Source organism: Sarcophilus harrisii, chromosome 5, assembly GCF_902635505.1.
Source record: "Sarcophilus harrisii chromosome 5, mSarHar1.11, whole genome shotgun sequence".
NCBI lineage: Eukaryota > Metazoa > Chordata > Mammalia > Dasyuromorphia > Dasyuridae > Sarcophilus > Sarcophilus harrisii.
Window position 1 is genome coordinate 220,397,507 of NC_045430.1, and position 27,127 is coordinate 220,424,633.

Sequence of the window (27,127 nt, forward strand, 5' to 3'; positions counted from 1 at the left end):
AATGGCAGTGGCAGCTATGGCTCAAAGGCAGGGGGGGTGCTCCAGGAGCCATAGCATCCTAGGGCTTGAGTTAGGCATCAGAAGCTAACCACTACTCCCCTCCCCTTTGCTTATGAAAAATAAAAAAAGAATAAAAGACTTATTGTAACCTGGGACTCCCAATGCTGATGCAGTTATCAGGGCCTTTTGAACTCTGCCAGAGCTGAGATATGTTGATGATCTAGCATCAGTGGTTCTGAAAGAAACAGGGGATGTGATAATCCCACTGAATGAAGATATCCCCTGTTTGAAGTATCAAGCTGTTAAAGGATGCCTCTCAGTGCCACTTAGTGGTGGGTATAGAGAATTGCTGGAGGTCCTGAATGAATTCATGAGAAACAGAAGTCCTAGCAACCAATATAAACCCCAGATAGTCCACCTGTGCAAGGCAGTATTGTACTTGCAATTTAGAGACTTTGAGGCATCTCTGGTGAAACTCTAGCAGTAAATGATGGCTATCTTTTTGGGGAATCCCAGCATCCAGTGACCCAGTAAATCATCTGTATACAGGACCAAAGTATGAACTGTAAAAATGATGGAAGCTAGATCTTACAGTAAGAATTGAGAAAATAAAGGATTTTCTATATACTCTTGAATATTGATGCGGATGAATCCATGTTCACTGTGAATGTTTCCAGGTAAAGGCAAATAAATGCGGGGAATCTGAGTGTATGGGGATTGAACAAAATGATGAGCAGAAATCCACCACAGTAAAACAGGTTGTCTCACAAGAGAGTGAGGAAATATTAGTAGCAGACTGTGTCTGAGTATGACATAAGCATTAATTGTGTGTAAATCCTGAACAGAATGATGAGCAAGTTTGCTATCAGGGCCTAGCTTAGGTTTTTTAATAGGAAGAATTGGCAAATTGCATGGGAATTTATAAGGAATAATCTTTTAATATGTTAACAGGTGAGATGCCCTCAGTGTCTTCCCAGAACAAGAGATACTGAGAGATAGATGGTGGGGGTTTTCCTTTGGTTTTAAGTAATAAAGGTAGCAGATTTTAGGAGATCCAAGTCCCAACATGAAGAGGCCTATTGGGGAGTTGGGCATATCAGAGGAGATGCTAAGAGTGTTTCCCAATTGCCTTTTGGCTATTTTGAATAAGGACTAGGAATGAGGAGGGGGAATCCTTATGCAATTGTAGTGACAGAGTACCACTGGGGGAACAGGAAATAGTAGCCCTAATTTTTCATAGAAGATCTCATCCCAGAAGATTTACAGGGGATTTAGCCATAAAGAGAAAAGAATGTTCCAATGAAAGGCGACCCACGGAAACCATTTCAGGGGACAATTTAGGAACATGCTGAGGCTTCCTTGAAACCCTATGTTTCAACATATAAAGGCCCAATAAAAGCAGAATTGGAATTGGGTTTACTATTATAACTGAATTTGAGGCTTTAGTACATAGCAAACAATCATATAATGTGTTCCTAACCTTAAGAGTGACGCAGGGTTTACTGTTTTGGGAAAAGAATGGACTCAGAGTAACTGGGGCCAGGACATCATGTTCTAGAAAAATACCAGTATCCTTCAAGATCCAAAATCTCTTCACCCTCCCCAAACCTTCATGTATTATTGTTTTTCTGGAAACCTCTAGAGTCGTTCCAGTTTTTATTCTTGGAAGTCCCATTTTTTTCTTTCTATAGTCTATGACAATAGACCCTTCTTTCCGCAGTAAACACTACTTTTACAAGAGTCTTTGAAACAACCTATAAAGGAGCAAGAATGGTTTGATCTGAAGCTACCTGCACTGGAACATTTTGTTTCTTCCTTATTTCCTGAATTTCTCTTCTTGATTTTCTTTCTCCTGTTTTTCTTGCTCTCTATCTTCATAAGCAAATATAGTAGTACCTTTAAGCAGATCTATAAGTATTTCATATTAACCAGAGCATCTTTTATGGAAATAAATTCCTATTTGGGGCTATGATTCATTAACAGTGTGTGCTAATAATATATGCATCTCAAGATTGTTTATTGTTTAGCACTTTTGTACAGTCTAACATAAAAACCGTTAGATGCCTCATTCTCCTTTTGCTTTGTCTCCTGGAACTTATTCCAGTTCTTGGATGTGTTGCACAATCATTCACACACTTAAGAAGAGATTCCCAAGCTTGTAATCTGATATGATCACTGGAGTTCCATTGAGGTCTTATAAAGGCCAACAGGGGAGACCCTTGGGGTGGGATCTCCCCCTCCACTGGAGCTAATTTGTTGTTTCTATGATGGCTGGAGAGTAGAGTTACCATTAAATCAGTTACATCTCCCCACATTGGATTATAACTTCTGTATATGGCTTGGAAAAGATGTCTAACTATTTCCAGGTCCTTATCAAATCTAGGTACTTCTCCAAATGGAAAGGTAGGAGGATCCAAAAGGCTTGTGTTATGTAAGAAAAACTGCATTGCCCCTATGGGAAATAGTTTCTTGAAGAGGGAAAGTGCCTTCAGTTGCGATAAATGGAGAGTAGGATGCAGATGCAGAAAGCAAAAGAGGGGAAGAAAAGAGTGAATAAGCAACTGAAAATGGCAGAGCAAAATTGGGAGGAGAGGTAGCCGAGAGAGGTTGCACTGGGGGCAGAGAAAGAAATAGAAACAGGAGAGAAGCTGACAAGGCAAAGCAGAGAGTTTTGAGGATAAAAACAAAGGAGCAAAAGGAGACAAAGGAACTGGAGAAGAAGGGGTTTAAGGCAGCATGTGAAGTTAGGGTGAGGACAAAGGAAGAAGTAAAAAAGCAGAAGACTACTAAGCAATGTAGTGAATCAGGGAGGTTGAAGGACATCTAGGTGTGTTGAGGCAGATTCCATCAGATGACTTAGATTTAAAGGCTCAGTTGATTTGTTCCATAATGAGCACTATTCTAGTTGCTTTGGGTTTTTATCTGATTGATACACACACACACACACACACACACACACACACACACACACACGAATTTATATATATAACCTTAAATCTTTCAGCTTATAATAAATCAGATTTACCAAATTGTGTCCTAAATGATTCATCATCTGAATTTTCCCCCATTATAACTCAGGTATCACAAAACCTAATTGCTTGGTTTTTAGTTGTCCCTGGATCAATTGAGAAGCATTATATAAGAAATGCTTTAGGGAGTTCTTCTCAGGGAGATCCTTTTGGCACACAATTTTTCTGTTTTTAGCACTCTCTTGCTTTCCCTCTCCATATATATATTGGGTGTGTGCATGTATGCGCACACACATAAATATTTATATTCTTAAATGTGACCAAAATAAAATTCATGAGACACACACAGAAATAAATAAATACAAGACTAATGAACTTTTGTGAAGTGTCCCTATAAATTTCAGGACAATGAATGTGAGATTTCCTTTCTTGGTGTTTGAAGCTTCAATAAAAGTCTTAGCTTCTTCCTTAAAGGCTGAATTTTACTTCTTGTCAAGTAAGGTATTGTTTGGAGAAGTTAAAAAGATTTTGTGTACATAACATTTCTACTCTTTCTGTTATTGTTTGCTTGCATTTTTGTTTTTTCTTCTCAGGTTATTTTTATCTTCTTCCTAAATTCGATCTTTCTTGTGCAACAAGATAACAGTATAAATATGTATACATAAATTATATTTAACTTATACTTTAACATATTTAATATGAATGGGACTACCTGCCATCTAGGGGAAGGGGTGGAGGGAAGGAGGGGAAAAGTTGAAGCAAGTTTTTGCAAGGGTCATTGTTGAAAAATTACCCATGCATATGTTTTGTATATAAAAAGCAATTATAACAAAAAAAAAAAAAAAAAGAAAGAAAAAGAAAAAAGATCTTGTGTTACCAGTCCAATTTCCAATTAAGATACTGGGGTCATTAATAGAAATACAGTCTTCAAGAATATCTTTCTAAGATTTTAATAATTTTTTAGGAATTCCCTTCAAAGTCACATGGTTTAGGTGAATAGTCTAGTCACAGGCCTAAATCTCAGTTTATAGATCTTAATAAGGGTTCAGGATTCCTTAGCAGGGAACCAATGCTTGTAGGGCTGCCAATACATTCAGTCCTCTTCTTTGGTGACCCAGCTTATGAGTTAATAGAAGAAGAAGGCAAAACCTGGAGGCTTTCTTCTTAAATAAATTAAAGGGATGTTATCATATATCAAATATCAAACCCCAGTGATGAAATTCACAAAAAAAGGAAACAAAAGCCAGAAGACAAGCAAGTTCCTAATCCCGTATTGGAGCCCCAAAGAGAATTTGTGTCTACACTACACTCCCTAGGCTGATGAGGAGAAGAAAACATCTTGATTTAAACAGAAAAACTTAGTATTGGAGCCCCAAAGAGAATTTGTTTGCCACATTTAAAAAAAAAAACAACTTTTCAAGACAGTAGTGGGATTTAAATGAATTTGCTTTATGTTTTGCTTATCCTCCCTCTAACTAGGAAGATGACTCCATCAACTCTTCAGACTCTGTCTGAAGAGTGTCAATGGACTCCCTGTGCCTATTCTCTATCTAGGAAGAGAGTACTTCCCCAATTTTTAGGCTTCACTAGAGTTCTTTGTTCAGAGGAACAGAATTCCTTTAAGGCTTTGTCCCCAGGAGGTTTACTTAAGCTTTCTACTGCCACTTTATTCCAAATTATCACATTAAACACAAAACAGCACCCTAGACAAATGTAGACAGACAAAATTGTCCCCAATCATATGCTTACCTTCTAGCTCAGAGAAAATTTGGGTTTCAGGAGAGAACTAGGTCTCAAATTGCAATTCTGTAGGAAAAAACCTTCCCTTCAGATGGAAAGTTCCATCAGGACCCAAAAGAAAAAAAAGAAGTTTCAATAAGTGTGTCTAGGAAACTAGGCTTTCTCCCCCAATCTTGGTGGGACCTCCAGACTATTTCAAGTAAATTTCGTAACAATAGATTGAGGTACAGACTCTAAGCAAGATCAGTTTATTAATGATGTAAAGAATTATTAACACTATATTTCTATCATGTTTAACCACTTGCCATCTGGGGGAGTTGAGTGGAAGAAGGGGGGAAAAAACTGGAAAACAAGGTTTTGCAAGGGCTAATATATTCTGTTACAGAATTATCCATGCACATGTTTTGAAAAATAAAAAGCATAAAAAAAAAAAAAAAACTTAACAAAGCAGCTCAGACCACCAGCCTCAGCAAAGCCAGAAAACACAAGAGGAGACACAATTTTATTGAGACACAATAAAGACGGGTATGAAGAAATAATTGGAGGATTGAGACAGAAACATTAGGTTTGACCATACTGAAAAATTGGTTGGGATTCAGGTGAGGTTCTCTAATAACTAAGAAATGTTAATTGTTTTATGGGACCCACCTGTATCTTGTAGTATTTGCTAAGGGGTCACAACAAACAGGCTTGCTGTCTCCTTGGAAGAGATTAAAAACTCCAACTAAATAAAACGATGGAAGGACAGATATATATTTTTTGAGGATGGTAAATTTTGGGGACTTAACAAACAGGATATCCATGGATCATTTATTCATGGATAAATATCCAGGAAGTTATCCCAAGTGATACTGGCATGAGACACAACAACTTTTCTTTTAAATTAACATTAAGCTGACTCATAGAGAAAGCCAAATCCCTAAACTCAATTTAAAGATATAGATTAATATTGTTACACACTCAGTTATAAAATTAAGGCAGCATTAAATCAATTATATTATAGAATCAGTACAGTAGAAATCCATGCAGTAGAAACTAGAGGTAATGTTACTTTTGAATCTTTCCTTTTTCTTTGGAGAAGCAAGATTTGAATTCAAGAGAGAGTAGAGATTGGTATACCGAAATTGGAAATCATCTTCAAAGAGATGATAATTATATATATAAGCTAATGAAGTCACCAAATGAGATACTGTGTAGGAACAGAATAGTCCAGGAAAGAGCTTTGGTATATGCTTATCTTTAGGAGACATGATATGGAAAGTGAACCAAAAGTGAGAATGAGAATGAGTTGTCAAACAAGTAGGAGAGAAAAACCAGAAGAGAATAATGCCATAAAAACTCCGAGAAGAGAATATATTTGGGAGTTATCAGTGGTAAATACTACAGAGAGAGTTAAGAAGGATGACAGTTAAGAAAAAAGATATTAGGTTTGGCAATTAAGAAGCCAAGGTAATTTGCACAGAGAAATTTCAGTTGAGTGATTATATTTGCATCTACATTGCAAAGAATTGAGGAATTAGATGAAAATAAGAGATATAAATAATAAATAAATAAGATGATATAAACAGCTTTTTCTAGGAGAAAGGGAGGAGAGATATAGAATGATACATTGAAGGGATGATAAGGGATTTCTTTTAAGAATAAAGAAGAACAGAGTGTGCTTGTAAGCAGCAGGAAAGGAACCAGTAGATGGGAGAAGTTGAAGATTAAAGAATAAACAATTGTGGGGACATTCTGGCAGGGAAGAAGGAGGGAATGGTATCAAGGATTGTGCATAGAAGAGACTCCCTTGGAAAAAATGTCACTTCTTCATAAACTAGAGTGAAAGAGAAGAGAATAATGTTAAAAGAATTTTGTGATATAGAGAAGAGAGCACTCATGGAGAATAATCTTTTTTTTTTTTCCTCCCCAGTAACATGAACATTCATATATTAGCTGAATGAGAAGCAGGGGATGCTTTCACAAAGAGAATATTTAGGATGACCTCTTTGAGGAATGGAATAGATAATCTAAAGTAGAAGAAAAAGGATTATTTTGCTGAGGTGTGGGCTCATTTGAGATTAGATAATACTGATTTTTGATGTATTCAATTGGCTCAGTTGTGTGATTTCCTTCTACTTCTCCAGCAACATGGGATGTGTTTTTAATGAGTCTTACAGTCTCTTACTAAGATAGTAATTTCATCTCTGTAGGCTTTCATTTCCTTATTTATAAAATGAAATTATGTGCAGAAGAAGCACATGATGGTAATCATCTGGAACTGGGGTTGGACAAGACATGAGCTTCAGTTGGACAGGGAAGCAAGGATTCATGAATAAAGGATATTGTACAGCTGGAGTGATTAATTCTAAGGTATAAATTGAGAAGGGAAGCAAATCAGGTAAGACTAGTGTAATAGTCCAGGAGAATATTAAAGGATAGAAGATCCCAAAGATAATATCTCGTCTGTTCCTTTAATTTATCTTGGAGGAAAGTGATATAGGTTAAGTGACTTAACTTATTGATACACACACACGAATTTTTATATATATATATATGGGGAAACAAATAGTAATTGTGAGAGGCATGGTTTGGACAAAGTTCCTTTGCTTCTAAAGTAAGAGCTTTTGTTACTGTCTTAACTCTGCCTCACTTATGTAACCTGCTTCTGGAGACAGAGGGCTTAAGTTAACATCCCCTCTCTGTTTACTATCCCTAAGACTTTAGGCAAGGTACTTAAGCCTCATAAGCCTCAGTGTTCTTATTTCTAAAATAAGGCGTTTTCCATTGATTATTTTGAGATCTTAACCATGCAATTTGTTTCCCCTCAGTAGACTATAATCTTGTTGAGGATAGGAATTTTTTTTTCCATTTTTCTTTTTGTAGCCATGGCATCTTTTACAAGAAAACCATGTTATTATTTATCCTTTATTGAATTAAATTGACTTGCAGAAATCCTCAATAACATATTATATTAAAACTCTCATCTCTTATTAAATGTTATTTTTTTGTTTTGTTTTGTGCAGTTAACTGTTATAGTAGTATTTTCCAGAATTTTCATTGTATATTTTTTAGCTACATCATAAGTAATAGATTCTTGTGATAAACTCTGAGGGAATTACTATAGTGGGATGGTAGAAATATAAAAATGTTCTCATGAGAAAAATACATTTAAAGTTTCAAACATGTGATCTACAAATACATTTATGGAAATGTCATCTAGAATATAGTTATGGAGAGAGACAATGAAATGCTTACAATAGAGAATTATCTAAAAAGCAAGAGTACTATTATGATCATATCGGAGCAACATAGTGCCATCTTTGCCAATTTGTTGGTATAAGGTGAAATTTCAGAGTTCTTTCAGTTTGTATTTCTCTTATAATTAATAATTTAGATAATTTTTTATATGGATCATAGAACTTTGAAAATCAGAGAGTCCTCAAAGATCATCTAATCGAGGGTTTCCCAAGCTTATTTGACCATAAAATACTGCTGGGTTTCTAATATATTGAATGGAATCTGAAGATACTATGACATAGGAAAGGCAAAAAAGGTGGGGGTATCTCCAGAATAAATCAAATTAAGATCAGTGTTAGAAGAGCTAGGAAATTAAACTTGTTTTCAAAGTGAAAAATTTTGTCAAGTATCTTTGATACGTAATTTCATTTTGAATATTTTAGGGGGAAAATTATTATGATTAATAATATTTTCTCATGGCACTCCTATTCGTGTCACTCAAAAGACTCCAGGGGACATTGTAAGAAATTTTCATCTGGAATGAATGAATGAAACATTTATTAAGCTTAGCATGTGCAAAGTACATAATCCTGCTTTTCAAATGAGAGAAAAAGGAAGCCTGGGGAAGGTGAAATGATTGTCATAGTTAGAAATGGTAAAACTCTTAGAAATAAGTCCAGTTTCCTCATTTTGTGGATAAAGAAAGGAAGGCTTAGAGAAGAGAAGGAACTTGTCCATGATTTGTGCCCAAGATTACACATTGTTAATGGCAGAGCTGCCCAAATCTGTCTCTCATTCATTCCTCTGATTTCATTATATTACTTATTCGAACACGTCACAATTTTCAGAGCCTTTTAAATGTAATTCATTTGGCCTGAACAAACTATGAATTACAAAGGCCAAGGAATTAGAAAGACCTATTAAACAGATATTTCCAGGCATTCCTTAGTATATCCCAAGATTGTAGGAGTCTCATAAATATTTCCATGTAAGCCACAAAAACACTGAGATGTCTCTCCTGCTGCTCCAAGATTTAGAGAAGGCTTATAGTTCTTATTGTACAGACTCTAGAGGGGAAGCATGTTCTTAGTAATTAAAAAAGAGGGCTCCAATTTAGAGTGTACTTGGCTTCTTACAGGAATAGACCAACAAGGGATCTTGAAAAATATGATCTGGCAGCTTTTGTGCAATTTTGTATTAAAGAGTAAAAAAAAGGAGAGTCATTCTATTTTGTGATTAAACTTAGAGTCCTCTTGATCATTTTTCTTAGATTGGTCATCTAACCCAGCCTTTTTCTAAACTTCTCTGTTTTTCTTGTGAGTACCACCGTCTTTCCAGTCAGTTAGGTTCACAGTCTTGGAGTCAGCCTTGACTCTAACCCCTCCCTCACCATTCCATATTCCTGTCAATTCTTTGGACTGTTGCAATTATATTCTAATTGTTCTTTCTGCTCCCAGTGTCTCTCCTGTTTATTCTGCATATAGCTGTCAAAATAATCTTTCTAAATCACAGATGTCTGTTTCACTCACCTATTCAAGAATTATCACTGGCACCATGATAAAATGCAAACTAATTTGGTGCTTTTTACAACTTGGTTCTAGCTTTTCTAGTCTAATCTTAAACATTACTTCCTTTCACACACTTTACAGTGGTGTGAGAACTACTCGAGACAAACAGTAATTTCAGTATTTCTTCATTTTGTGACAGCAGATAGTGTGTTGCTACTGACACTAGGCTGACTCAGAATGTCTGATCCTGACCAGATGAAATTGGATTAAGCTGAGTTCTCTACCTTTAGTTAGTTCTCTTTGATATGAGTGCTGGATATTGTATAATATAAACATATTTTATAGTCTTTTTCTTATGTTTTAAATTCTGTGGTTTCTGAGAATGGATATTACTTTTAAGATAACATGGAAAAGCTATCTTTTTTTGTTTTGAGACAATTGGGGTTAAGTGACTTGCCCAGGATCACATAGCTGATCAGTGTTAAGTATCTGAACCCAGATTTAAACTCAGGTCCTCCTGACTCTAGGGTCAGTATTATCCACTGTACCATATAGCTGCCTTATCTATAGTTCCTAAAAAGCACACTTCAATGACTGTTTAAGACTGTGTCAGCTGTGGTGAGGAACTCAAGAGTTTGAAGCATCATTAGAGACAGAATATATAGAATAAATAGTACAGAATAGAATGCTGAACTTAGGAAGATCTGAGGTCAAATCCTGCCTCAGATACTTCCTAACTGTGTAACCCTGGGAAAGTTAATATAATGTAGTTTTTAATATTATTATTCAAACTCATTATCAAATGGGATTAGTTACACCAAAGTACAAAGGAAGATGCAGTCAAAAAGAAAGTGTAACGCCAAGAACTGATAAACTATTATAGTGAAACCACCTAATTATCTCTCAGAAAATAAGTAATAGTCAGAAGCAACTAGCAACTGGAGAGATTCTTATTCCACTTCAATGTAATATAATCTTGAAGGTTTTCCTGAAACAGGGGGTCACTCAGTTACCAGAGAAATGAAACTTAAATTTCAAAATGGAGTTCCTTTTATAAGATGAAGTCAGGGGTTCACACAGTTGTCTTAATTTCTCCCTCCATCTTTGATTCTGCCCATTGCTGCCCTTATCTATAAGACAAATTTATAAGAAAAGACCACTGGAAAGCATTCTCTCCATAGCGTAATACAATAATTAATAAAAAGTTTAAGAACAATAATAATGCTATCACCTAAAAAGATAAACCTTTAAATACAGTCTATAAATAAATTAAGGCTATAGATCAAACTTCTTAGAGGGTTAACAGTAGATTAATTTTGAGAGGGGAGATTTACATGCCACCAACGTAACCAAGAATATTCAACGAACATATACACCATTAAACAAAAGGCCAAAACAATATAATGATGTTCATTAATATTAAACAATATCAAGTATCCTTCTATCCCAAGTAACCTACTTCTAGTACCCATTTAATCTGCACATTTTATCCCATGTGAAAATATCTACCCCTTCAAAATATCTTCTCTTAAACCTTCATTCATTTACAGCTCTGAAGGGGGTTCTGCTTCTATGGTTCCAAGTTACTTGTAGAAATTCCTAGTTAATTCTGCTAAAATCTGCTGGTAACAAAACTTAATATAATTTAGAACAACTTCCTAAATTTGATTCTCCAAATCTGAAACTTTGGAGAATTTCAGTTTTTGTATACCACTTCTCATTTCTTTCTTTATCTAAATTACCCTGAACCTGTTAAAAAAAAATCTCAAAAAAAGAAAAAAGAAAAAGAAAAAATCATGAGAGCCTAGCCTGCCTTGTAAAATGAATTCTTATATTTTTTAAAATTATCAAATAGATATTATAAAATGGGAATGTAGTTTCAGTTTCAATTATTTCTTTTATAATTTAATGTTATATTTTCCCCAATTGCATGTAAAAGCAATTTTACCATTCTTTTTTTCCCCTTCACATTTAGAGTTCAAAATTCTCTCTCTCCCTACCTTCCTTGTCGAGAAGGCAAGCAGCTTGATATAGGTTATAACCTATATACATGTGCAGTCATTCTTTACAATTGTCAATGTAATTTTATTTGTAAAATCCTTAATTCTATTGTGACAACTTATTACTAAAACATACTCATTCCTTTGAGAAACATTTGGAAGCCAATCATATTTCCGTAATTACATTTTAACAAGAGGATAAATTGAGGCCTTTCTCCAACCAAGATAACATTTGTTAATAGAGATGTGCTGCCTGTCAATAAAGGGTCAATGGCTTGCCTCATTTTATGCCAAAGACCTCAAAAAAAAGGACAATTCCCCTTTTATAAGTTTTAAAGATTTAAAGATAAAATTTTAAAGAACAGGGTAGATAACATCATAAGATTCAAGGGAATATAATTGGTTATAGATCTAAGGTGCAGGGTACAACATGATTGGTCGGAAGTTTGGTAATGGGGACTAACAAGGACCCCATACCCTTTCTTCACTCATGAGACTAAAAAATGCTCATCTGAATCCAGATGCAAAAAATGGGCTAGACATTGGACTACAAATCAGACATCTTTGAAGAATAGCTTGGTGGCATAAAGATTTCAGACCTGACTCACTTGCATTCGCACACATTTCCCAAAGTCATTTAAATTCCTTGAGGCAGGAGGATTGGGTTTTTAAACTTATTATAGACCAGCTTAATTCTGAAACAAATTAAGAAAGAAATAGCTATGACTTAAGCAATTGCAAGACAAAAGCAATTACTTATAAATAAGATCAATAAGAAAATTATACTAATATACTAATCTTTTCAGTATACATGTGAATATATTCTAGTTCTTAGAGAGAATAGTATAATCCTGTTGCTTTCTCAAAATCTGCTATTCAATTTTGGAAACTTTTGTATCTCATTACTTTGTTCAATTCTCTCCTTAGGAGTATATTATCCTTCTATTATTCAAATGTTTCAGTATTAATCTCATAGTGAGGGCTTTTTTTTCCCCTGAGCAAATCTACAATTTGCAGTTGTTTCTGGAAGTTTTCTGTGAAAAGAAAAAAAAAAAGAGACAGTATTATAACAATATAAAGACTGTTCCCTCAAGGTCACAGACTGACCTGACATATACAATAACAGAAAAAAACTCCCTTAGCTCTGATTCCAAGTATAAGTCATTTTAATAGCCAGTCATGTAACAAAGCTCCACATTTTTCAGAGTATGTGACCAAGGTGAAGAATTAATCAGGTGGAAAATTTTTCTATACAGAAGAAAGTAACACCCATGGCAAAAATGAAGCAACAAGATCCTACCTTACGCCAGCCACAGCAAGGTTGCCCCCTCATTTTTTCCTTAGGGACAAGCATTTACCTGTAGCAGTTCTCAGACGGCAGCATTTGCCATTTTCTTCTTGAATAGTGAACTGTTGGCTTCATGACAATTTAGACATCCTATCTGTAGTCAAAACTCAAAACAATATCAAATTCTAGTTTCAAGAGTTCTTATCTCAAATAGCAAAATTTCACTAATCACAGTTTAAGACTGTGATATTACTATTCACAAGTTGCAATTACCATTAAAAATAAGCACATATAGAGGCAGGTAGGTGCCACAGTAGATAGAGCACCAGCCCTGAAGTCAGGAGGACCTGAGTTTAATCTGACTTCAGACACTTAACACTTCCTAGCTTTGTGGCCCTGGACAAGTCACTTAACCCCAATTGCCTCAGTTTAAAAAAAAAAAAAGCACATACAAGTTTTATTAATTGAAATCATTCCTAGACTATTGTTATTTATTTCATATGTTGATTGTTAACTATTACTTCTCCCATGTTCCAATAACAGTGTCGGCAATTTTTTCAGTGCTTTGCTTCATTTCACTTATGTTCTTGAGTTTAGTAAATAAAAGAGAAGATTTTGTTTAATTTGCCAAAACAAGCTTAAAAATGAAAATAAGATAAAGCTAATGAAGTTCTGGTAGGGAATTAAAGTAATGTGATCTTTAGTCAAACCCAGTATAAAGATATGGCAATTCCTTCAAAGGAGAAAAATACAAAGCATCCTGGACTAATATTAAACATTTAAGCAAAGATACAGTAGATTTCAGCTAATGTTATTTTGATCAGAAAGTATTCTGACACTGTATCTGGATTACAGAATCCTAAGCTACAGTCCAATAATGTTCCTTAATTGCTCATAAACATGAGAGAACCACTTAATATCTCTGCTTCTTATTTCCATAAAAGTAAGAGACATTGACATTTCTACTTGATTAGTTAAACTCATATAATTATTGTATAATAATTTGTAAATGTTAAGAAGTACATTTTAATTGTAATACTTACTATCCTCAAAAGGGCAAGATAGCGAACAGCCCTATCTATACTCCTGGAAAGAAGGAATAACAACCATAATGAAGACTGATGATGGAGAGTATAACCAATCCTGAGGAGTGCTGTCGTGATGCTAACCAGTTCATTCCCCTGCCTTCCTAATTTTTGGTGTGGGAGTGTTAGTGGACTGGAAGGAACTGTGGATTTGGGAAGTCAAATGACTTGAATTTGAGTCCCAGCCCTTCAACCTCTTTGAAAGGGGGCAAATCACTTTCATGTTCCTGGGCATCAGTACTTCATGTATAAAATCAGAGTATTGGACTAGATGATCTCTAAGTTTCCTTCCAAATATAAATCTATGATTCTATGATCCCTAGAGGAAACACTCAACCTGCTTTATTTATGTTGATACATATAATGCATGTGACTAAGAAACAATATTTTTAAACGTTCTTAACAATTATTGGACTCCTTGCTACTCATCAGTATTATTCATATGAACTAATCTTGTAACATCATTATTTATCTAGATTTTTCCTTTATAATTTTTACAAAATTATGTTTAAACAACTTGCTGTTAATGGAGCTGTTTTATATAGAAAGGTTTAACTGTAGGACGAACATTAATACACAGAGCATTTGATGCTTATTTTAGTATTTAAATTTAAAAAGTATCACAGGCAGCCATAGACTTTGTTATGTTTTTTTTTAATTTACTTGAATTCTCATGAATATTTTATGCTGTTGCTTATTTTAGTGATCGCTGTGGGGAAGACCCAAATCAAAAAGTAATCCATGGGGTTATTAACTCCTTTGTTCATGTTGAACAGTATAAGAAAAAATTCCCCTTAAAGGTAAAAGACAACTCATTCCTTTTTAAAAGAAATTATGAAAACTTTAATTAAAAAACATTATTCTTGTTTTGCTAATATTCTTTTCATTATTCTATTTAGTTTTATCAGGAAATTTTTGAGTTGTCTTTTCTGACTGAAACAGGGGAGTATTATAAACAAGAAGCTTCAAATTTGTTACAAGAATCAAACTGTTCACAATATATGGAAAAGGTAAGAATTAAAAATATGTTCTATTGAAGATACATTTATATAATAAAATAAATGATTACTACAAATGCCACATTTTGAATTATGCTTTTTGTTTCTGAAAATAAATGTTCTACTTTACTGTTACTCAGGGTTTAAATTTGTTTCACATAGCACAGACTTACCAGTAGTATTTTTGCTGAAAAATTTTTTATGTTTTGTTGCTATTGATTCTTTTTTGGTAAATTTTGGTGACTTGACTAATTTGTTATTATATTATATAAGTACCAGAATCATATTCTTTACCAAATAGAAAACTGTATTCTCTTCTATAGCAATGAAGACAGTCTAAGAGAGTTTTGTTTTAAAAACAAATAAAGAGAAAGAAGAAATGATATCTTCTAGAACAAGATCTTATTTTAGGTTTGTCAAATTCATGGAGCACTGAGATAAAAGAGAAAAACTATTGCTATTAAAAATAGTCTTATTTAGTTGGTCATATAGAGTTATTTGATATGTGCTTGCTCAGTAAGGGTTCTGTATAAATTTTGATAATATAAATATTGTGGTTCATTCACAAATGTTACAATAATGATAGAATAATTATTTAAAAGGTTTTAATTAATATTATTTATGTTCTGTAGATAGACATTTCAGTACTGCATAAAATAATATGTTATACAGATAAAGGGATTTGGAATTTTGTTTGAAGAAAGACTGTGTAGTCTGACTCGTGGTTATATAGTTCTGTAGGAGTAGCCATTTGACGTAGTCAAATGAAAACTAGACTAAAAATCAGAATATCTCGCTGAATTATAGTCTTGGCTTTACTGCTATTGAGCTGTGATAACCTTGTGCAACTGTTAGGGAAACATATGCAAAACTTCAAAGCTAGGGAAAGTTGTATTTGATTTCCTCATTCTTTGCTTTTTGAACCTTTATTATTCAGTATAATGTCTTATTCAACTGCTTCCCAGATTCAAAGTGCCTTTTCTACATGTGCCTTATGTTTCACATTTATTAGTTATTCTGTGGCACTCTTGCTTTATTACCGTGTCACTGTGGGTTCTCTAGACCATTCCTGTGGGGTAAATGGAAGCTCTGGACTTCCCCTTGATTTTAAAGCTTTATTTTCATGAAAGGGGGAGCAGTTTCCCATGTGACCTCTGAAAGTAGCTAGTGCTGGCCTCATATGCCCTTCTACCACCTTTTTGTATATCTTTTCATCTTTATTGTATTTCCTTCCCCCCAAGCACCCAGTAATATCATTGTCATGTATATCATAGTTAACCAAGGATCATTTGAAGCTATATAATTAGAAAAACCATAATTGTTTTTTTAGGAGTATAATCTCTATTTAAATAAAGGTCTAAGCATATGCCCATAATTGTCCAGAAAGATAATATAAGATACTAGGTTAAATGCTTTCTTAAAATCTATTTAATCTATACAGAATTTCCCCAATCTGTTGGATTTTACACACGTGTGTGTGTGTGTGTGTGTGTGTGTGTGTGTGTGTGTGTGTGTAGAGAGAGAGAAAGAGAAATGGTCTGATGTGAAGTGGTTGTTTTTATAATTAAGTTGCTATTTCTTTTTTCTAAGTGATACATGTTTTATTCTTTATTTGTACACTTTGTTTTTCACAACTCAGTTGTTGCTATTGTTTTTATGTTATGTTCATACTCCCTATACACTAAAGAATAACATTTGTACAAAACCAACACTATGGTGGCCAAATCTTACAGTGTATTCCATTTCCCATAGCCACATTTCATTGGAAAAAGAGCTAGGGGTGTTTATATATATATATATATATATATATATATTAATGTGATTTGTTCTTTTTATTTTAATTTATTTTGAACTTCGAAACCAAATAAAATAAGCATTTAACTTTTCTATTTAGATAACAAATCCCAGATGCAACTTTTAAAGCTATTTACTTGTCTGTGATTCTTTTTGGCTTTTCTTCTGTTCTCTTTTGCACATTTAAATATACTCCAGTATTTTTTTTTTTTTTTAATGTCTTAATGTCTTGAGTCTATCACTTCTCAGTCAGGTGATGGATAGCTGCTTGTTTCATTATAGTTGCTTTGGAATTGTAGTTGGTCATGGCCCTAATCAGAAGTTTTAAGTGTTGCAGAGTTATTTTTCTTTATAATGTGTTAATTGTTCTCATCGTTCTCATTTCACTATGCATCAGTTTGTACAAATATTTCCAGGTCTTATGTTCCATTACTCTCATATGCCAAAATTTGTACAGCTATTTCCCAATTCATGAGCACGATGATCTGTTCTTTTCTTTTTCTTCAATAGTATTTTATTTTTACAATTACATGTTAAGATAGTTCTTAACATTATTTTTTTTCAAGATTTTCCAATTCCAGATTTTTTTCTCTTTCCTTCCTTACTTTTCCTTTCCCCAAAATAGCAAGCAGTCTGATATAGATTATACATGTGTTAAGCACATTTCCATATTTGTCATGTTATAAGGAAAAATCAGAACAAACAGAAAAAAAACCGCAAGACAGAAAAAGCAAACAAGCTAAAACAAACAAACAAAAATGTGAAAATAGAGTGCTTTAGTCCTCATTTAATTCTTTCTGGATGCAAATGGCATTTTCCATCCCAAGTCTATTGAAATTGCCATGATGTGTTCTTGATGAAGCACTGGTGACTCTTTGTGATCATTGTTTTTGTTTCCTGATGTTCATGATCACTAGCTCTAGTACCATTAATACCCTGAAATATAATCACTCTAGATTTGGGGTTCATCAAGAGCAGCTATCCCTTGTCTTATTGCTTATATGAGGTATTATCTCCCTGTTAGCTATTTCTGTTTTATCCTTGTCAGTCCAGATTTTCTCTGTGGTCCATTATCATCAATACACTTAAACAGAATAGAAGTTTTAACCCTTTCTTGAGCCTTTGCTTTTCATAATATAATAAAAGAAGAAAATAACAAAAGCATTTTAATTGTCCTTAACATTCCTTGCTAACCTTAGCTCATTGATAGTCCTGATACTATTCTTATAGGACTTTGGCATGCTTTTTGAAATTATGCTTCGTAATTTGTCCTTGTTTTAATCTTATGCAAGTGTTTTTAAAATTTTAATTCATAAGAAAATTCCCTGTCAATCACATTTGTTCTGTCAGACACTACATTTTCTTTACTGAAATTGTTTTAAAATCTTCAGAATTTAATTTTTTCCATTCAACTTTATTTTTGTTTCCAGCTTCTCTTCCTCATCTAGTTCCCCCTCCACACACTTTGAGAAGACAAGAAATACAAAACACATTACAAAAATGAAGTCTTGCCAAACAAATCTCTACCTTAGCCATGTTCTGAAAAAGAAAAAATGTTTCAATCTGCATTCTGTGTCAATAACTTCTCTTCCTGGAGGTGGATAATATTTTTCATAATGAGTCCTTTGGAATTGTTATAGGTCACTGTGTGTATCTGAGTTACTAAGTCTTTTAGAACTGATTACCTTTATAGTATGTCTTTACCTTATTAGTTGTCTTGAATCTACTTTTTCACTCTGGATCAGTTAAAATAGTTCTTCCCAGTTTTTTTTTTTTTTTAAACTATTCCCTTTATCATTTCTTATAGCACAATAGTATTCCATCACATTCACATAGCATATTTGTTCAGCCCTTTCCTCAGTTGATAGGCATCTCCTCAGTTTTCAGTTCTTTGTTGCCACTCACACAAAAAAAAACAATAAATATTTTTGTACATATGGATCTTTTTCCTTTTTCTTTGATTTCTTTGGAAATATAGATCTCAGAGTAGGATTGCTTGGTGGAAAAGGTATGCAAAGTTCAATAACTCTTTGGACATAGTTCAAAATTGCTTTCCAGGGTGGAATAGTTCACAGTTCCACCTACAGTGTATTACTGTACTTATTTTCCTATATTCTCTGTAACATTGGTAATTTTCTTTTTCTTTCAACTTAGCCAATCTAGGAGTTGTGAATTGGTACCTCAAAATTGTTTTAATTTGCATTTCTCCAAGTATTAGTGATTTAGAACATTTTAAATGAATATTGGTAACTTTGGTTTCTTCATCAGAATATCATTCTCAAGAGTTTCCATCTTTCCTTTGTTGAATTTTCTTGTCATATTTTAATCTGTGGGATCTTATTTTTCTTTTTTCTCTAAATAAATTTGGTTTATCTGTAGTATGGATATATGAACAGTCCCTAGATGCTGTAGTCAAAGCTATTTACGTATGTGTGTGTGTATTGTGTGTGTGTGTGTGTGTTTTCCAGATTAACTGGAAAACTTGCCATTCATTAAACTTTTCCTTTATCCTTCCTCGCTTTGCTTTTCATTCCTTTCCTTCTGCCTGGAATTTCCTTCTTATCTTAATATGTACTGATTTAAATTCTATCTACTATTAAAGCCATCTTCAAATTCCTTTCTATACAAAAAGCCTTCATTTATTCCCATCCTTCACAATTATATCTCCTTATTATCTGATCCAAAGTTATTTGGTATTTTTTCTACAGTACTTATATTTTAAATTAAGCTATTTATATTCTGTCACTTCTGTTAGTTTCAAAGTTTCCTGCAAGCTTTAAGCAACTAGGTGGGCAGCAGATAGAACCCGGGCCTGGAGACAAGAAGATCTGAGTTCAAATCTGGCCTCAGAGGCTTCCTAGCAGTATGACTCTAGATAAGTCACTTAACCCTGTTTGCCTGAATTTCTTCACCTGTAGAATGAGCTGGAGAAGGATATGGCAAACCTCGCTAGGATTTTTGCCAAGAAAACCCCAAATGGAGTCAGGAATAGTTGGACAGGATTATACATATTCATATCCCAATGTTTAACAGTATCTTGGGGCAGCTAGATGGCACAATGGATAGAGCACCAGCCCTGAAGTCAGGAGGACCTGAATTCAAATCTGGCCTTAGACTTAACACTTCCTCGCTGTGTGACCCTGGGCAAGTCACTTAACCCCAATTGCCTCAACAAAAACAAAACAAATAAACAAACAAACAAAAAAACAACCCAATATCTTGTACATAGTAAGCATTCAGGAAATATTTATAGAATTTAATTAATTGACTAATTTAGCATTTTTAGCTTTGCCTCTTATGAAATAAATCTATTTTGATTTTTAAAGAAATGGCATTATTTAGATTTTATAATGTGGCAGGATGATTGTGGGAAGATAAATGGAGGTGATATTCAAACCATCTCATTCTATTTCTTTATAAGTGGTCTCTAACATAGTATAAAGAACATCAGACTTCAAAGTTTGTTCTATCACTATTGGCAAGTCACTTACCTACTTAGAACTTCAGTTTTTACATCTCTAAAATAGTTATGTTAATAGATAACCATTTATTTCACAGGTTTTTGTAAGTTTTTTTTAAATAAACCTTAAAGTCACATATACATGTGCATTATTATTATTCATATAACATGAGGTTTGATAGGTCATAGTTCTAACTGTGGTCATAACTTATCAAATGAAAAGTAAATTTAAATTGGTTTTTTACTACTCTATATTCCTTTCCATATTTGTGTGACTAATTGATGATTGATAGCTTCCTCACCTTCATTCCACATCCTTCTCTTAATTTATGTTTTCCCTTATAAAGCAAAGATCAATTCTTACTATACATATATCTCTCTCTAGGTCCTAGGTAGATTAAAAGATGAAGAAATGCGATGTAGAAAATATTTGCATCCAAGTTCATATAGTAAAGTGATTCATGAATGTCAGCAGCGAATGGTGGCAGACCATTTACAGTTCCTACATGCAGAATGTCACAATATTATCCGACAAGAGAAAAGAAGTGGTAAGTTATACCAAAAAATGTTACATAAAAATCAGGAAATCAAAATTAATTTTTTGTTGTTTTTACAATTTAATGTTAATATATCTTATCACTTAACTTTGTTATATATTTGGAAGATGTTCTTCAAAGAACTAAATAAATATTTTTTCATATTTTGTAAGGAAATGTAGAGTTTTATATATGAAATCATTTTCAAAAAGTACATCTTAAAAATAATAGGAATTTATGAATTTAACTTATTATTTTTTTTTTTTTACAGATATGGCAAATATGTACACCTTGCTTCGTGCTGTGTCAACTGGTTTACCTCATATGATTCAAGAACTACAGAACCATATTCATGATGAGGGTCTTAGAGCAACTGGTAATCTTTCTCAGGAAAATGTGAGTTTTAGAAGAACCCTTAGAAAACTTTTCCTTTGATCTCATTTATCATTGAGTCAATCTGCTTTCATATGTACTTTCTTCCTCATCTTGTTTTTCTAATCATTATCATATAATAGTAACAACAATATAGTAATATAATGTAAATATGTAAAATTTAAATATTTTTATAAAGAGAAGTATATTTACATCAATGATTTAGAATCTCTTAATAGGATTTCCCCCTTTTAAAAAAAACAGTGGATAATCCAGCCTTTTTGTTAATATCGATTTGGATCTCATAGCAACTGCTAGTCAACTTTTGTGGAAGTAGATTAGACTTGCAATAATAGAAATAAAAAACAGGGTGAAAAGAGAACAAAGGAATCTCAGTCTTACTCATCACCTATGTTCTGTGATTCTTTTTACAGCATAGTTGCCCTTGTCTCTAAATATGCAACTAGTAGTTTTAGAATTATTTTGATTTATGCTTTGATTTATGATTTATGCCATTTTAGATAAATATAAATATATATACATATATATCCTAATAAATTAAATTGAGTTTTAGAACATTATATAAATTATATCTACACTTTGTTCTAACATTTCCTTTTTTCTGAGATTTATGTTGTTAATTGATCATAGGCCTAGCTTCTAGAACCTAAGCTTCCACAGTTACTAGGTTTTTGTCTTTAACTCTATCTGACTTGTAGTCAGATATTTCAGCACTGTTTTTCTTGAGATTGATTAAGTTGTCTGCCATCCTACATTGGAATAGGAAGTCTCTCCTTAAATGGTTGGTAGTTAATGAGCAGTGATGATCTTCCCTTGCTGATGATGGGAAATTGAACTATTTTTTCTTTTAGAAAGTATTATTGTGAAACAGATGTTTTTGTTTTTGGTTCAATTGGTAAGCACTTCTCATTCACCATGACATTTAGGGGTTACACTTGATATGCATGTTTAATCAAGATAGATCAAACTTCTTGTGTACCTGTGATTCCTCCAACTTTCTGATCATAAATCCAGTTCCCCCAGCTAGAGTTAGTTATTAACCATGCCCCAGGGTCTGGAACTTTGGGCCTTAGGTATGGGAAAAACCAGAATCCTTTGCTTGGTTGACTTTGGCATCAGTTCAGTATTGCTAACTATATACTCTGACCTTATTTTGGTAACCAGTGCCTTGTCTGTATAGTGCTTCTTTTAATAATTCTCCCCCTTATTTCCCTGAGTCTTAGGGACTTACTTGCCTGGTGTCTATTTCCTACATTGCCTTTGGTTTCGCCCTGATATTTGTTGTCAGACTTCCTTTGTCCTCACTGCCTTTCTCCCATTTCCTACTGCCAGATTTCTCTCAAGCCATGAATATCTATCTGCCTGATGAAATTTCCATGGCCTTTGCATTTTCTCTACAAGATGACTCCTAATGCTATTTCAGGCCATTTTTTTAGCCATCTTTCTGCTGCCCAGGAGATAATCAGTGGGGAAAGCCCTCTCTTCCTTCCATTCTCAAGATAGTGTTAGGTAAGGGTGCCCTTTGCAGAAAGATAAAGCATTAGAGTTTAGTTAGTTTTATGCTCTTTTCCTCCTTAGAATTTTAGTTTCCTTATCTGAAGGGTTAGATAACATGATCTTTAAAAATCCCTTTTGCCCTAAACATTTTTGATTCTATACTTCTTGCTTACATCATCCTCGCAGATGTTGAAATTGTCATCATCCCTGGTTTGGCCCATCCAATTTATGACACAATTTCCAATAATAGTTTCCATAAAAATGGCTATTTGTCTATATGTGTAAAACTGGTCTGACTCACCCCTTGATGGCCATCTTTTTATTGCCCTCGCTTCGGGGAAAAAAAGCTCTTCTCCCCTTTTCCTTGGGTCTTCCCTTTCTCTCAGTTCAGTGTCTCTTAAAAAGAGAGCTTCTGGAAAGGGACCTATATGTGCAAAAATGTTTGTGGCAGCCCTTTTCATAGTGGCTAGAAACTGGAAATTGAATGGATGCCCATCAGTTGGAGAATGACTAAGTAAATTGTGGTAAATGAATGTTATGGAATATTATTCTGTAAGAAATGACCAGCAGGATGAATACAGAGAGGCTTGGAGAGACTTACATGAACTGATGCTAAATGAAATTAGCAGAACCAAGAGATCGTTATGCACTTCAACAACAATACTATATTACGGGGGTCCTCAAACTTTTTAAATAGGGGGCCAGTTCACTGTCCCTCAGACTGTTGGAGGGCTGGATTATAGTAAAAATAAAAACTTTGTTTTGTGGGCTTTTAAATAAAGAAACTTCATAGCTTTGGGTGAGGGGGATAAAACGTCCTCAGCTGCTGCATCTGGCCTGCGGGCTGTAGTTTGAAAACCCCTGAGAATCAATTCTGATGGAAGTGGTTATCTTCTACATTGAGAGGATCCAAATCAGTTGCAATTAAACAGTGATGAGCAGAACCAACTACACCCAGGGAAAGAATACTGAGAAATGAGTGTGGACCACAACATAGCATTTGCACTCTTTCTGATGTTGTTTGCTTGCATTTTTATTTTTATTCACAGTTATTTTTACCTTCTTTCTAAATCTGATTTTTCTTGTGCAGTAAGATAACTGTCTAAATTTGTATACATATATTGTATTTAACACATACTTTAACATGTTTAACATGTATGGGACTACCTACCATCTAGGGGAGGAGGTGGAGGGAAGGAGGGGAAAAGTTGGAACAGAAGTTTTTGCAAGGGTCAATGTTGAAAAATTACCCATGCATATGTTTTGTCAATAAAAAGCTATAATAATAATAATTTTTAAAAAAAAGAACAAAGAAAAAAAAAAGAGCTTCTGCCTCTTAAACATAGTAAATTTTATAATAAAGTATTAAGAAAATCATTATTCCATTTGTGGTAAAGCCTTTAGTTTACTTCTGCTTTCCCTTTTTCTTGATACTGTCTCATCCTTGCCTCCATTCTATCAACAAAAATAGAACAAAAGTAAAAACAAGCATTTGCCAAGTAGTTATCATATGCCAGGTACTGTGTTAAGTCCCATGGAGAAAAATGCAAAACCCAGTTTCCTCATCTGAAGGTCTCAAAGACCTCCTACTACAGAGGAGCTTGCATTTTAACTAGTTCCCCTTTGTATATCTTTTGGATATTTGGGTCATTAAGAAACAAATTTTAGACAGAAAATCTTTCTCCAGGGTCTTAGGTAGAGATCCTTAATGTTTTTTGGTATCATGGCCTCTTTATTGATCTGATAAAGGCTTTAGATCTCTTTTCAGAATGTTTTTAAATGCATAAAATAAGACATGGAATTACAAGGTAAACATTTGGTTGAAATGGGATTATCAGAACACTGAAAAAAAAAAATCAATTTAGTGTTACTACAATTCCAAACTAATTCATCTGGTATGTTCTTATATTCTTTAAACTGTTGGGACTCTTCCTATTTTCAGATAAAACTTATGTCACTTCCCTAAGACTAAAGTGACTGAGTGTCTTAGTCTTGCTCAGGGACTTTAATACTTTTGTCCTGAGTCTGTGGGAAATGGAAGCTTAGGACTAGGTTTGAATTTCAGTTTTGCCTCTTGTTTATATGACAAGTCATTTTACCGCTGTATCTCAGTTTGTTCATCTGTAAAATGATAGGATTGGACATTATAATCAACATTTGTAAAGCTATTAGTCAATACATATTTAATAAGTGCATCCTATGTGCTGGGCATTATGTAAGTGAGGGATATATATGGATAGGAAAAAAGTAAGTCTCTGTCTTCAAGGAGCTTATAACCTATTGGGAAGACAACATATGAAAGAAAGTTGAAAATTAGAGGGTAGGAGGAGAAGGCTGGGTTGAGAAGGAGGTACCTGGTACAAGGACATTATGGAAAAGCCAAAAAAAAAAATAAAAATCCAAATAAATGTTTCTGAAGAAGTATAAAATGAGTAAAGCTAGGTAGGAAATGAGACATCCATGATACCCAATGTTTGTAAAGCACTTCATGCCATTCTTGAAACGCAGTAGATACTTAATAAATGCTTGTCCCCTTCCCTAACTATAGGAGAGTTTATTTCAATTGTAAATCTGAGCTTAGGAATGCTGCCTCTTTATTTCATTTTAGTTTAGTTGTATGGAGGTCCCACATATTTTGAGGTGTGAGATGGAGGCCCAATGTTTATTTATTCTTTGTGAAGAATGCAGTACTTCAAGTAAGTAGTAATAAGGAAGTGCTACAAATTAAAGTGTGAAAGGTTGTAACCACATTCAGACTTTGGCTACTTGATTTCCCTGTCCATGGTGTAGCATTGGTATCCCAGAAGTTGGATTCTATCTCTGTCACATGTATAATAGGATTTTTAAAATCTTGCTTGCTTTAAGTAGCTTGTTGTTCTATTTTATGGTAATTTTTTTTTGTTCCTTTGGTACTACGAAATTTCAGGATGCCTCCCATTTGCAAAATGCCATGGCCCTGATTTCTCAAATCTTATTGCTGTTCTGGATTCTATCCTAGGACACAATGGATTATATTTAGTGACAGCTGACTGTCACAGTAGATATAGTACTAGGCCTAGAGTCAGGAAGTCCTGTATTCAGATCTATTAGTATTTTTAATAGCTTTGTATCCAAGGGGAAATCATTTAACCTTCATTTTCCTCAGTTTTTTTTCTACTGTAAAATAGGGATCATAATAATGCCTGCCTCCCAGTCATTGTGGGTATCAAATAAGATAAAATTTGTAAAGTACTTAGCACATTGTCTGGACTTAATCTATTAATAAATCCTTCCTTCCTCCCACCCTCCCTCTTTTCTTTCCTTCCTTTTTCCCTTCTTGCCTTCCTTTCTTTCTTCCTTTCCTTCTTTCTTCCCTTTCTTCTACCCATCTGTCAGAGTTTAAAACATGATAGGTATTGTAGTTCAATACTCAATACTATTCATTCATTCGGTTGAAGTGAATTTAAGAGCTTACTTTTGAAATATTTTTAAAACAATGAAATTTGTATTATCTTTGCCATGTAAGAAAGAATAATTGCAAGTTTATACTTAGATGAATGAGTAAAAGAAAGGGAGGGTATCAAGGTTTCCATTTCTTTCCCTTTATGTCTTAGGCTGATATTGTATCCCTTTTATCTTTATGATGTAGTAAAGTCACTTAAATAATAATCACATGCAGCAATTATCTCCATGATAGCTTTATTTAACTCTTTCCAAAATTGCTTTTTTCTTCCCTTCATTATTATTTGTTATTTAAAAAAAAATTATGTATATTGTTACTTATAGCCAGCACTTCTGCCTTAGAGTTGAACATAGAATTATCAAAATTGTCTCTGGATAAGCTTCATCCCAAACAAGAAATGAGAAAAAAACTCTTACTACTTGTAGAAGTGGGAGATCAACAAGTGTAGAGCATTGCATATTTTTCAGATTTTATGGGAAGGGAGGGAAAGAATTAGAATTTTCAGCTCTGTAAAAGCAAAAGATAGTCTTCTCTAAGTTGGGTGGGGGGAGAGAAAAAAAAAAGAAATTTACATGAAAATTTTGTTATATGTTTGAAAAGAATAGCAAGTTTTGCATAATAGATTTGCATCTTTTAAATTTTATTATGCATCTTTTTTTTAGTTTACTATGTTATGGAAATGCCTATTTTATTTTAAGTAGGGAAACTAAAAGACAAGATCTATAATAATAAAGCAGATAATTTTGTGCCCTTGAATATTGGAGTTTAACACTTTATGAGTCTTCTCTTGACCACTAGTGTTAGGATCATCTTAATCATAACATTTTAACAATTTATCCAAGCTTTCCTTAAGTTGCCTCCTGTGTGCTAGGCACAGTGCTTAGGAAGTATCTTAGAAGTAATAGAGTCCAACTCACATATTTAAATCTATCAACAAATATTTGTTTAGTGTTTGCTTTGTGAAAAGCACTACATATAAATAAGGAGAAACAAGACCATGTGACTTAAGTCATATAGCTAGTTAATGGCAGTACAGTAACCTTAGTCTGTTGAATCTAATGGTCTTGCCATTAGTTTAGTATTAATTCTTATTTGATAGTGTTCACAAGCATTCTTTATTTTTCAAATGGTTTTTCCCCCCAATTACATGAAAATAGAATTTTAAACATTTTTTAAAATTTGAGTTCCAAGTTTTCTC

General features: G+C 33.7%; 1 protein-coding gene across 3 annotated transcripts in view; it reads left to right on the forward strand.

The window, feature by feature from the left end:
* Positions 1–27,127, forward strand: part of CUL2 (cullin 2) — a 101,340-nt gene that overhangs the window by 46,161 nt on the left and 28,052 nt on the right. For all 3 annotated transcript variants that reach the window (XM_031939682.1, XM_031939681.1, XM_031939680.1), the window contains 4 exons: positions 14,513–14,609; positions 14,709–14,819; positions 20,447–20,609; positions 20,869–20,993. In XM_031939682.1, coding sequence (XP_031795542.1) covers positions 14,513–14,609; positions 14,709–14,819; positions 20,447–20,609; positions 20,869–20,993 — 496 coding nt within the window. The remainder of the gene's footprint in view (positions 1–14,512; positions 14,610–14,708; positions 14,820–20,446; positions 20,610–20,868; positions 20,994–27,127) is intronic.